Raw genomic sequence first — 13,567 nt, 5'->3', positions numbered from 1 at the left:
TTGACGATCTTCTTCGAAGACCTCTCTTCGAATGGTATCTTAAAAACCCTCTCCAGAAATGCCTCTTGCTCAGGAAGGATCTTCAGGCAAGCTTTGGCTGAAATAAAACAAAAAATTGAGTTAGTTTGATAATTAATATTGACCGATGACTCATACAGACCTAACGATTCAGATGAACCCGACTACTCACCAAACTTGTTTAATTGCCTCCAAGAATGGTCACAAAAGGACCCTATGCTATCCCACTCGTCAAGACGACACACCTAATTAACCCCCTACATGAAGAAGAACCTAGCCTTCCACTAACGGTTAGAATCGGGCATATTAGATATCAGCCTTAAGGCAGCTAGACAACACACGAAGTTGTAAAAACCCTTCGATTAGGGAATTTCTTGGGGTTTGTAACAATAGAAAAATTCCTCCAAAGTGAGGGAGCGATTGCCCCCACTAGGTTAACCCCGTAACACCTCAGCCCCAATGAAGATCCTCCAAGCATTTGGAGCTATCTGACTAACAGACACACCCATGTAAGAAGCCAACCCACGATGAAGGGTGCAGAGAGGCAGACGAAGCCCCGCTATGAAGGCAGTCTCATAAAAACCTACGTCAAACAACCTCCATTATAACACATCTCCCCTATATCACCCTTCCTAATGGGCACATTATCGGGTATTTGAAATCGGGGTCTTAGCCTGCCAAAAACCTTGTCACTCATATTGACAGGGAAGTCATGAATGGACCAGTCGTCGGGCAGAATGACCTTCCGTGGTCTTCACCTCGAAGGGCTGGCTTCCCCTAACGAGGAGTCTGATGCCGACTCCCTATCAGAGCCCGACGAGTCGTATGATGAGTATTCAAGCCTAGAATGACTAGACAAGTCGTCGTCCGAACCCATGCGGGCTGACAGGTTACGCTTACTTGTCACTTCACTATCTCCAGACATCCCTCACCTACAAGCGACGAATGAAAGCTAAGATTCTAATCTACTTCCCACATGTACAAACTAACAAAAAAGAAAAGAAAAGAGGAAGTGAGGAAAGGAAAAGATACCGACGAAGCAAGAATACCGACAAAGCCAGAAAAATCGATGATTGAGCTCTAGGATTGAAATTGAAAACTTTCAAGTAATGAGGACAATAACGGCATTAGGCTATTTATAGGATGATATGGCACAAAAAATGAAGCATCGTGACGTTTGATTCCACGAATCAGAAAGTGACACGTGTCTCTAGCCTTGTCAGAAGGACATAATTACCCCTATTTATGATGTATGCTATTAAGGCCAGGCATTTATGACAACTCTGTGACCCCGTTAACCATCCCGACAACTCATGGAATGATGGGCAGCTGATGAGGAAAATTTTGGACCTACCCTGTAAAATGGACGGCTAAAACTTGAAAGGGAAGATCATCCCTCAAAAGGGACGATTAGTCCCTGCAAGGGATGATTAGTTCTTGAAAGGGACGATCAATCCCAAAGGGATGACCAGCTCCCGTAAGGGATTACCCTCTAGGGGTTGATGGATTAGAAGACCCCTGGTCCAAATGACCCTTCCTTAGGGCTTCCCCACAGCTACGTGGGGCCCATCCACACATCCTTACATGGAAGTTACTTGCACACCACGACCAAAGGCCCTACCACGGAATCATATCTCTTATAAATGGAAAGGTGATCTCGAGTATCTTAGGTCCCTTCTCCTCACAAGGAAATTCCCTCGTATCAAGCGATTCGGATCAGCTCTTTACCACTATATAAGCCACAAACCTTACCCTTCTTGAGGTACGTGAATTCTCCCTAGCTCTTATGCTCTTGAGTTCTTGGAAATTCTTCTATCACTGACTTAAATTTCGGAGGGTCTTTGGCCAGTACCCCATCAGTACCTTTTGATTGGTTCTTCTCTTTTGTTCTTCAGGTACACCCATTTGTGCATGTATGGACGATTAACTCACTTATAATTTTTGTGCATCATCACCTATAAACCTAGCATCCAAACTTAGATCAAGGGTTCATAGATTAGAATTATCCTTGTAATTTTCTTTTTCAGATTGTAACTAGGAATCAAAGCGTTGTATTTATTTTAAATTGTATCTAGGACCAAAGCAATGCAATTTTTTTGGTTATTATCAAAGAGATGTACATTTTCAATTCATGAATAAGACGATGTACTTTTCAATTTTTGGTTTTCTTATTTTTTTCAATTAATTAAGTGCAAACTTCATTATAAAACCCTTGACCTAAGAGGGATGATAACAATAGTAGAACTTCCACTGTCTTTTGAGTGACAATAAACACAACTCCACTCATTTGTGTGACAATGCCCAAGACCATTTGAAGGTTTGGGGCTTGGGGGTTGTGGTCTCTCACAAAATTTTACGTCAGGAACTTGTAGAGTAAGATTTGTTGTCAATTTTGCTAGAGCATTAGCTTGCTTAGTCCCACTCACTGGGACATGCATGATATTAGCACAACCAAACAATTTCAAGAGCCTCATGGCATATTTACAATATGGGACTACTTTAGGCTTTTAGAGCTTCAATGGTTGGGTTTTTTTTTTTTTTTTGAAATTTTTTGAGACTATAGAGCTTGATTCCAATAGAATTTCAAGGTTTTGAAGAATGATTTAAATTAATACTCTTTGAATGTACTTCGACGCTTGAATTGTTGGTCACGAATGAGCTAGGGATGCCCTGTATTTATGGTGGTTTCTTAGAACAAGTCATTAATCTCTAAGGATAACTGGTCAATTTTAATTAGCCCAAAATCAAAAAGTCCCACTAGGACTTGTGTCTATTGATAATATATTTTATTTCTTGGTGAAAATACATTTTTGGTCCCTTCATTTAGGTCAATTTTTCACTTTGGCCCCCACCTTTTTTGAGCTCCTATTTTGGTCCTTAAAATTTGAAAATCATTTTTGATTTAGTCCCTACTATGATCTCACTAATGAAAATAGTCTAGGTGTCAGACGAAGTGCACCGCTAGTAGGTATGAAGTTGAAGTGGTCATAATAATAATAATAATAATAATAATTTATTTAAAACTTGAAATATGCTACGATAGCATTTTAGTTAAAAAAAAATTCAGCCACATTAGAAAATTTAAACAAAAAATAAATTAGATTAAAAAACAAACCTTCAATCTAATTAAAATAAAATTTATGTTTTTGTTTTTGCTTTTTTTTTTTGGAAGAACATGGGACATACCCAACTGACCAATCCACTCACAATCAAACTTGTAAGTGCACAATTGCACCTGGACCCAAAAACACACGTGGGCTCAGGCCCAATGAGCCTTAGACAATTAAATTTGTAGAGTGTGGGTTCACAACCTAGTTTAGTGGTGCTCGAAGCTTGATGAACAAGCTAGAATGTTACAGTACTTACAAACAATGGATAAATAGGGCAAAATGAACCTCCTCGGACGTAGGCCGAGGACAATTTGTATATTATTTCTCTTTTTCCTTTTAAAAGTTACAATCTTTAGTCTTTCTCTTGTTCTTTTTTCTTTACAAAAAGGCCTCCTTTTTCTCTTCTACCCCCTTCTCTCCTTAAATACTTCCTTTCCTTCTCCTTTTATCCACGTGTCACCCAAAATCCCCTTCCACCACCTTCTTGAAATCTATAAATACTAGCTAGAAGGCTGAATTCTACTGTTCAGGGGTCACTTCCCCATTAATGCGGCCAGGGAGGTAGGTGCAGTGTCTTTATAATGTGGAGGCAGCAGCATTTTTCTGAGATATTTCTCTTACACCGCCATGTCTAGAGGGTATTTGGATCCCCTCTTTAACCTACAGTCTTTCCAGAACTCTGCCTTGATCTTTCTAGTGAACCTCCAAGTAATCACGGGTCTATCCGAGGAGAGACTCTTCCTCGGATGAATCCTCGGGCCCTCGGCTTGTAAGCCCACTCGCAGCCCTAAAAGCCTTTAGTCAAGAACGAACTAGCACCCATTGATAAAGCCCAAGGCCCAAATACCCACTTAGGTTCTTTCACTCCCCACAAAACTCAAAATTTTAACAGGATCAACACCGAAACCTCCAGCAAATCAAACTCATAAACCCAGAAAATAAACACATTGACCTAGCAACCAAACCAATCTTTAGCAAATCTAGAAATCTAGAAATTTTCTTAGGAAAAAAACACAAAAAAATAGAAAATTTAGCTCAAAACATAAGCTTCTTGTTCTTCCCCAAATCAAGACATACCCAATTGACCAATGCATTCATAATCAAACTCTGTAAGTTCTAACACAATCACTGAAACCTCTAGCAAATCAAACTAAAAACCAAGAAAATAAACGCATAAACCCAGCAACCAAACCAATCTTCAGCAAATTCGTAAACCCATTAATCTTCATGGGAAAAAAAACACACAAAAGACCCAGATAATTCAGCTTAAAAACAAAATTATAAATCTCAAAAGCCCCCATTTTCTCAAACCTAAGCAAAATCATCAAATCCCAAAGCCCCAAAGTACCAAATCAAGCCAAAAATACAACCAACCCAAACAAAAAATCTCAAACAATCAAATTAGTACCATCGCTCTCTCTCTCTCTCTCTCTCTCCCTCTCTAACCCAGATTAAACAATCAAACCTAGATCCCAAAACCAAGTCAACTCTTACCACTGGGTTTTCAGCTAAGGGTTTAGAAAGAAAGCCACCGCCAGTTTGTGGCCATGGATATAGAGAGAAAGAGAGTGTGTTTGGTTTTAGGCCATGGATTTAGAGAGAGAGAGAGAGAGAGAGAGAGAGAGAGAGAGAGTTGGATTTTAGGCCATGAGTTTAGAGAGAGAGAGAGTTTGAACCATTAGGTTTGGTTGGTTGTGAGAGGAAGAGCCATTGTCGTTGGTAGCAGTGGCATGATCTCTAGGCCCGACTTGTCTAGTCATGATGATTTAAACGAGTGACATAAACTAGTTGAGAGAGAAAGTTGAACTTGTTGAGAGAGAGAGTGCTTGAATTTTTTTTTAACATTATAAGTAGGTTAGGGACCTTGGGGTTTTGATTTGGGTTTATGGAGTTTCAAACGATTTTTTATGATTTAGTATTAGGTTGATTTTTGTGTTTCAAGATTGGTAAATTTGATTTTTTTTGATGTTGTGTTTGGTTGTCATAAAGTTAAAGAAAAGTTGAGAAAATTACTACAGTTCTTTTCCCCTCAATCTTTAAAATTAAAAACGTAATTTTTTTTTTGTTTTTAATTAAAATGCTGACGTGGTATATTTTAAATATCAAATATTTTTTAAAATATTATTATAATGGCCATGTTAGCATCATGCATGCTAGCAGTGCAATTTATTTGACACGTAAGATATTTTTATTAATGAGATAATAGTATGAACTAAATTGAGAATAATTTTTCACTTTTGGGTATTAAAATAAGAAGAAGAAAAAAAAGTGGGGACCAAAATAAAAATTGTCCAAAAATTGTAGTGACAAAAATGATATATTTCCAATGATAGACACAGTTGTTTGAACAATATTTTACAAGATCTATTGGGTCGAAACATCAAACAAAAACACAAATTTCTTTGATCAAAAAACACAAACACAACACACAAACACACGGAAAAATTCAAATGCTGAAACCAAAACTCGAAGTTTGGAGGCGAACTTGACTGCTTCTCCAATCTTGAAAACCTAATGATTTTAGTTTTTAGTGAAAGAAAATTAAGAGAGAGAGAGAGAGCGACAAGAAATATCATATCATTCGTTGATCCGCGCTGCCATATCGGGTGTTCAACTTCAGGTATGCCTTCATACACACTGAGCGCAATGAGTTGTCACAAAAATTCATGTGAATTTTGTAACGTCATACAAAACCTGTTACGGGGATTTGTATTTTGGGTTATTTGAGATGATTTAGCAAATTAAGCTTAGAGTTTCGGGTTTTCTTATGATATTTCTGTATGTATACGTATGTCTGCAACCAAATAGAGTTTATAATATACTCTCAACTGTTGGAAAAATTGTTAACGATTAAAGGATTTGAGGTTCATGAATTAGTCAAAATTAGGATATATGTAATGAGGATGTACTTCAGGGACTAAAATAAGATCATTCACTAGCTAAAGTTTAAGGACTAACAATGTATTTTGGTTTGAATTCCGCTTCACTAACAGAGTACTTCTTTAGTCGCCTCGCCTGTGATAAGGTTTGCTTGCCGGTGGAGGGAGGTGGTTTAGGGATCCGGAAGATTGGGTTGCTTAACCAAGCCTTGCTTGGCAACTAGTTATGGCAATTTGGGAAGGAAGTTAACCGTTTATGGCATCAAGTTATAACTAATAAATATGTTGAGGATAAAGGGGGCCGGTACTCTAGAGCTGTTAGAGTGACTCATGGTTATGGGATGTGGAAGAATATTTGGGCAGGTGCAGAAAGCTTCTTCAGACAAGTGGTGTATGCTGCAGAGAGGGTCATTGTATTCGATTCTAGTATGATCCTTGGTATGGGCATACTCCTCTAAAACATCTCTATCCCGATTTGTTTGCTTGCTTTGTTTCTAAACAAGCTTGGATTTCTAACTTGATTATTCCTGCATTAGAAGGGGGATATAGAAGTTAGAATTTTTAATTTCACCGAGCTTTACATGACTGGGAATTGGAAGTTGTGGGTAATCTTTTCAAGCTCCTTTATTCCAATATGCCAAGGGGTGAGGGTGATGATAAATTGACTTAGCAGTTGACTGGACTTGTATTTTTGATGTGCGCTCCTAGTATAATTTTTTGTCCAGTCCTTTTACTTATCTTTTCCCTTGAGGAGCATTTGGTGTTTAAAGGCACCCAAAAGGGTGTCTTTCTTTTTATGGGGAGCAGCTAGAGGTAGTATCCTTACCATTGATAATCTTGTTAAAAGAGGTTTGCCCCTTGTTAATTGATGTTGCTTGTGTTGTTGTGATAGGGCATATGTGGATCACCTTTTGATCCATTGTAAGTTTGCTCATGCCTTGTGGAGTGAAGTTTTTTGATATTTGGGATCCAGTGGGTGATGCGAAAGAGAGTTGCTTCTCTTCTTTTTGCATGGAGGAATTGGTTGGGGAAACATCATTCAAATATTTGGAATATGGTACCAGCTTCTTTAATGTGGTTAATATGGAGAGAATGCAATAACCATACTTTTGAAGATACTGAAAGACTTTTAGATCTTTTGAAGTCTCTATTAGTTGGGACTTTGTATGAGTGGTCTCTTAAATGGGGTTTTACACTATGTATTTCCATTTACTGAAATCCTACTTTCTGTTAGGCCTTTTTCTTGATGTATCTGTTATTTTTTCAAGTGTATAGTGTTCATCATTATGAACACGATGTACTTTTCTTTCAATAAAGCTTTTATTACCTATAAAAATAAAAAATAAAAAAACACTAACAGAGTACTTAACAATAGAGAGATTTCTATGTGAAAATGTGGAATGTGAGCCTCATGTTGTGAAAAATCTACTTAATGTATCTCCAAGTACCAACTCTTCTACTTTTTTTTTCATCCATTTTATTAGTTTTCCCCATAAATAGCACTATGCCCTTGTTTCTGAAGTGACATTGTTTATTGAATACTTTGAATTGAATTGAAGTAAGATACTCCAAATTCAGGTGTAAGAGTTTGATGTCAACTTTTTGCGAAGGATGCCGTTGAGCATGGCTTAAGCAACTGTTGATGCCATGTGTTTGGGCGTTCACACTGAATGTCTGTTTATCCAGTACAGGTCTATAAGTGTTATAATGGACTAATGGTACAGGTCCAAGCATTCTGGAAGGTCATTTTCTTAGACTTGAGCTACCTTATTGATAGCCTTGGTTTCACTGTTTTACATTCTTGTGATTCCCTACACTTTTTCTTGTATAAAGAACTAATCTTTCTTCTAGGTATCCTTCTTATGATTCAATTTTGTACTGATCTTCCCATGCTGTTTATTTTCTATTATTTATTGAATTAGTAGGTACATATGCTACAAAAATCTTCTTCTTCTTCTTCTGTTTTTTTCTTCCCCCCCCCCCCCCCATTTTTTTCTATTTTGCTTGATATTCTTTATCGAAATGTCTGAAATTATACAGGAAGAAAAGAAATGGTTGGAGTTGCTCCTAATGAGGGAAGTCGACGGCGTTTACCGGTATGGATGCTGGGTGTAGCTGCTGCCGACCAAGAGAGAAAGTCTGATGATGTAGATAAAAACAACCACCAAGCAGATGAAGGACTTTTGCCCCAAGCTTGCCTTTCTGAAGCAAAAAATATGACTAAAGCACCTGGAAAAGGGATTCTGGTCCAAGAAAAAGGGGCGAATTCACATTTTCTTTTAAAATGTGAAACAAAGAAAAGAAGAAAAGCAAGTCTACAGGATTCAAACCTTGATGGTATCATCACTGAAACTGTTACCAAGAAGAAAAAGGATAATAAGCTTGGGAGAAAAGTTAGGGAACCTACTGCACGGAAAAGAAAAAAGGCAAATGGTTCTGACTTTGGAAGGGGTGAAGATTTTGACATTCAGCTTCCAAATGAAGATGATGTGGAGCTGACAATGGATGATCTGATGATCATTGCTGAAGAGGTGATTCACTCTTTCTCCATAATTAGAAATAGCTTGTCGTGTTATTTGATTCTTAAAATTTGCATAGATATTGTTTAGTAAATATTCTACATTTATTAAACAGTTTATAAGGGTTGTGCAATTTAATACATGATAATCGAGTGGAGAAAATTTTAGCTATGGATTTGTTCCTAGAACAGTTCTGTTAAAAAATCTCAAGTTTCTGTCATCTGCTTGTGGTATGTCAAATCCGAGAAGAATGGATTTGTTCCTAGAACAGTTCTGTTAAAAAATCTCAAGTTTCTGTCATCTGCTTGTGGTATGTCAAAGCCGAGAAGAATGGATTTGTTCATAGAACAGTTCTGTTAAAAAATCTTAAGTTTCTGTCATCTGCTTGCAGTATGTCAAAGCCGAGAAGAATAAGGAGCAACAAGTGTCAAATAGAGAATGCAGATCAGAAAGAACAGTCCCCACAACGGTCTCTTCCGGTAATGTCTCAGTGAGATTGCTTGATGCCCCAAATGGTAACCAAAGTTTACCCACTGAAGAAGTGACAGCTTCTCATAGTTCCACTGTGAGTTTAGCCAGTGAAGAAATTGCAATCATTGACAGGAGAACAGGAGATCCTGCTCAGGACATGTTGGATCTGTTTTTGGGTCCCTTGCTCAAGAAACCCTTTGAGCAGAAAAATAGATCTCTTATAAAGGATATGGAATTTGCCTATGAGTTTGAAATGCAAAGTCAGAATACTGTTGTTGGAGAAGAAATAGAGCCCTTGATGAAAAAGAAGAGTAGTCTCAAAGATAAGGTAGCAATGTTTCTTGACTAAATTAGTTATCTGAATTTGTTTATACAACCCTGTACAGTACAATGCAGCATTGAGATGTTCCATGATCTTGTATAGCACTTGGTTAATCCATCGGGCGACCTTTCCAGACTTATCATCTTAGTCACATCTTCAGCTCCTCGCCTCAGATGATACTCCAGTAGGTGCATACCTTTGACCCCTAATCTTTCTCTGTCACTATTTATTTGATTTATCAGTCTTGTAGCTAGTGTTCACATACATTTTTAAATTTTGAGACAGTGAAATGGGAAGGGTATTCTTTCTGTAAATATTTTGGACATAAAGGAATTTACAGGAACTAAAACTTTATAAGAGCTGGTCAGTAGTCATTTGGGTAAGTTAATCCTTACAATTTAACTTTCTTGCTTTCTCCTTTCTTTAGCATAGAAAAATTTTCCCTTTGCTTATCACAAATGAATCTCTCTGTCAATGTTGACTGTTGACAAGAAGTAGACATATCTATTTGAATTTTCCAGACTTAGAGTCTGTTTGGATACCGCTTATTTGCTGAAAACTGAAAACGTATTGCTAAAAACACTTTAGCAAAATAATTTTTAAATGTGTGAATAGTACTGTGGGACCCAAAAATGCATGGGTATGCGCGTTTTGCTAAGTTTGGTGGTCCCATGAACAATGCTGTGGGACCCCCAAAAAAAGGCCAAATGCAGCAGAAACGCTAGGCAAACGCACACTTAGTAAAAGTTTTTAGAGTGCCTTAATTGTGAATGCCCAAAGATTAGTTTAGAAGTGTTGCGAGACAAAAAAAAAACGATGCAATAATAAATTGAAGAACTGAAAAATGAAGGATAGATGGTGCAGGTAGCATAACCAAAATTATTTTTCAGATTTTTTTTTTCTTATTTCAAACTCATATTATTTGTTAAGTTTGAATTTAATGTTGTTTAGGATATCATGAGTTGTAATGATGACTTTGTTTACTTGTTGAAGTCTATTAAAAGAGACTCTCAGGATAGTTTTAGGGATTAGAATTTGATTATCTATTTATTTTTGTTAGAGAGGTTATCTAAGCTTGTTGGTGATTCCACGCACCCCTAGGTGTTGAAGTCTAGGATTTCAAGCAAATTTAAGTTGGTGAAGCATAGAATTTGTCATGTTTTCTCTTCTTTTCCCTTATTTCTATTTCGCCACCAACCTTTCCTACATCAATAGATAATTTAGGGGTCAACACCTAGGCTTGCTTGGAGTCAATACCAAGGGAGAGAACCTCGAGTAGTGAACATTTAGGGCTTGTTAAGATTGAGGGGGGAGGGAGGGGGAGTAGAGTATAGTTGGCTGAAAATAGGCTAATTTTAGGTCAATTCTTATCTACTCTACTCTATTCTCCCTCCCTTCCCCTCAATCCAAATGGACCAGGGTAGGTTGAACTCAACACCAAACCATTGGAAAATTTCTCAAAGAAATTTTATTCATCAATCAAATTGTAATATGATACAATATTGTGCTGATATAAATTACGAGAATTAAACCCTAAATATCTTAATGCTTTTATCTAAAGGAAGATTGATCTTAGATTTGATACTCATAGTTAACGAGTTTCTAGAAAGTAGACTAAGAGACAGGAAACCTGGAGTGATATATAGATTACGAGGACTAAACCCTAAATATGATAATGCTTTTGTTCAAGGAAGATAGATCTTAGATTCGGTAATCATAGTTAATGAGTCTCTGGACAGTAGACTGAGAGACAGGATACAAAGAGTGGTAACTAAATTGGATAAAAAAAGGCATATGATATAAACTGAAACTGTTTATTATGGTTGTTAGAATAATGTGGTTTTGGGGAGAGGTGGTGGAAGTGGATAGCCTTCTGTCTCTCTGTTGTGTGCTTTCTTAGTGTTGGTGAATTTGGGTTTATTTAGTAGCTCCAGAGGGTTGTGCCAAGAGGATCCTTTATCTCATTTACTTTTTATATTTGTGATAGAATGAGATATATTATTATACGTCCAGTGGTAAAATGAAACATGTTAATGTACGTCCAGTGATAAGTTGAAATTGAAACAAAAGGGTTTCAACAATTAATACATATAAAGCTTCAACAGTAAAAGCTAGTAGTTTGTATTAAATTTGGGCCTTTTTTGGGTTTTGATGAGAACCCAAAACAATTATTTCTCGCTTGCGTAAAATAACATGGGTTGTCCAATAGAAATTGTGCCTTGTGGTTGAGGGGGAAAATTTTCATCAAGCAAAAAGTTGAAAATGAAACAAAAGGGTTGCAGCAATTATTACATACTAGCCGCGAACTCGCGCATTGCGCGTGATAATTATTTTTATGGTTGTTTTATTAATTTTTTTTTTACAATTTAAGCTAATATAATAAAGAGTAATGTATTTTGTAATAATCTTTTTATTTATTATATGAACACTCATAAATGTAATATAGGAACCATCATAAATTATAAATATAAAATTTGTCGTGCCAAAATGAAAACAATACAATTTTCTAAAAAATTCAAAAGGCAAGTTAACAAAAATATTCATTTTTTAATAAAAGTTATTTATAACGTTTTGCGAATCATAAAAGAGCATAAAATTTGTAAATTATTATTTTAATTATAAACAAATTTTTTAAAACCTTATTTTTCTGCCTACAATCCAAAATACCAAAAAATGTAACTAAAAAAATTTAATAAAACTTAACAATGATTAATTGAACCAAATAGGAAGACAATTTGCTGTTGATAATTTATTAAAGTTATTTTCTTTGTATAAATTGTAATTTTGTCCATCCAAAACATATTATGAGATAAACACTTATTAGCAAAATCTAAGAATTAAAGTTTCTATATATGCATTGTTATAAAATAATAATAATAAATAAAAAAAAATTGCAAAAGCTAAAATTTGTCACCCATCTGATTATTTTCGTTTGGCTACCTTTTGCTTTTCTCTAAATAAATGGTATTATAGAGTATTTCTAATATAACTATTAAGAGTACTTTGTCCATCACAAATGATTAAAAAATAAAGAAAAATTAGTAAAGTCTCATAGTTTAACATCTAAATTGAGCACTATAAAAAATCATGTTATGTAATAAAATAAATACCAAATTATCCAAATCATGCTATGTAGTAAAATAATATTATATTTTTATATGCTATATTTAAATCTCTCTAACACAAAAAAAATTAAAATTAAAAACTAAATTAAATTGCATTGACCTAAAGTAGAGTTTTAAAAAATATAAAAAAAAATTATCAATCTAAAGCAGAGATGCAAGAAAAAAAAAATCCAACGAAAATATGAGAGAGAGAGAGAGAGAGAGAGAGAGAGAACCTTATTATTATGAGGGAAAATTATGCATAAAATGGAAGGGATTGTGACAAATTTATAGTAGAGGACGTGAATAAGAAAAAATAAAAATAGAGGAAGATGAAGGGAAAGAGGAAGAATGATATTAATATAGAGGGTAGTGGAGAGATGAAAAGGTAAGGGAGGGAGAAAGGTTAGAGAAGTAGTGGAGAGATGAAAAGGTAATGAAGGGAGAAAGGTTGGAAAAGTGTAAATATTAAAAAAATGTTAAAAATAATTATAGGAAAATTAGAAAGAAAAAAGAGAATAACGGACACTGATGTGGCTCAACTGGAGCGTAGTAACAATAAATGCTACGCTTCAGCTTTTAGATATATATAGAATTTGTGAGGTCATAGATTTTGGGATTTTGCCGAGAGCATGTGGTTTTGGCCGAGAAGCATGGGTCGTCCGAGTCCGAGGAGTACTGTTTCCTCGGACTAAAGTTAAACGCAAATCTAGTATAGATCCTAATGATCAAAGATGACCTTTCAGGAAGTTCTAATAATAGCAACGAGCACCATGAATGTACAAGAGGGATAAGGGCTCAAAAATATCTAAGGGGATCCTGCTACCACCGCATTAATGAGGAAGTGATCTTTGAACAATATTATGGCAGCTTACAGCCACCCCAGAAGACTTTTAGAGGGGGCTGATGGGACAAGTATCAGCATAAACTATCAACTGTCTCCATGTAGTCCACATGTAGGGTAAGGATGAAGGGAGAGATGTAATATAAATAAGGGTAGAGATCCCAGATAGAGGGGGACGAAAAAAGGAGAAGAGAAAGCGTTGTAGCAATCTCAATAACTCTTGTAACCATTGTCATCCAATATATACTAGAATAGAGCTCCTCGGATTGTGCCAAGGACAAACTTTCTTGCACAAACCGG

At 36.1% G+C, this 13,567-nt stretch overlaps 1 protein-coding gene across 2 annotated transcripts; it reads left to right on the top strand.

The window, feature by feature from the left end:
• The first annotated feature begins 5,473 nt into the window (after positions 1–5,473).
• LOC142627029 (uncharacterized) lies at positions 5,474–9,702 on the top strand. 2 transcript variants are annotated; one of them, XM_075800807.1, is made up of 3 exons: positions 5,474–5,748; positions 8,048–8,538; positions 8,918–9,702. In XM_075800807.1, the coding sequence occupies exons 1-3, from the start codon at positions 5,643–5,645 to the stop codon at positions 9,344–9,346; spliced, it is 1,026 nt and encodes a 341-aa protein (XP_075656922.1). In that variant the 5' UTR covers positions 5,474–5,642; the 3' UTR covers positions 9,347–9,702. The 2 variants fall into 2 exon arrangements, with proteins under 2 accessions (XP_075656922.1, XP_075656923.1); XM_075800808.1 differs by lacking the exon at positions 5,474–5,748 and adding an exon at positions 6,212–6,445.
• Positions 9,703–13,567: the final 3,865 nt, after the last annotated feature.

This window comes from Castanea sativa, chromosome 3 (assembly GCF_040712315.1).
Source record: "Castanea sativa cultivar Marrone di Chiusa Pesio chromosome 3, ASM4071231v1".
NCBI classification, from domain to species: Eukaryota; Viridiplantae; Streptophyta; class Magnoliopsida; order Fagales; family Fagaceae; genus Castanea; species Castanea sativa.
Note: the sequence above shows the minus strand (reverse complement) of the source record. Positions and strands in the feature narration are given on the sequence as shown.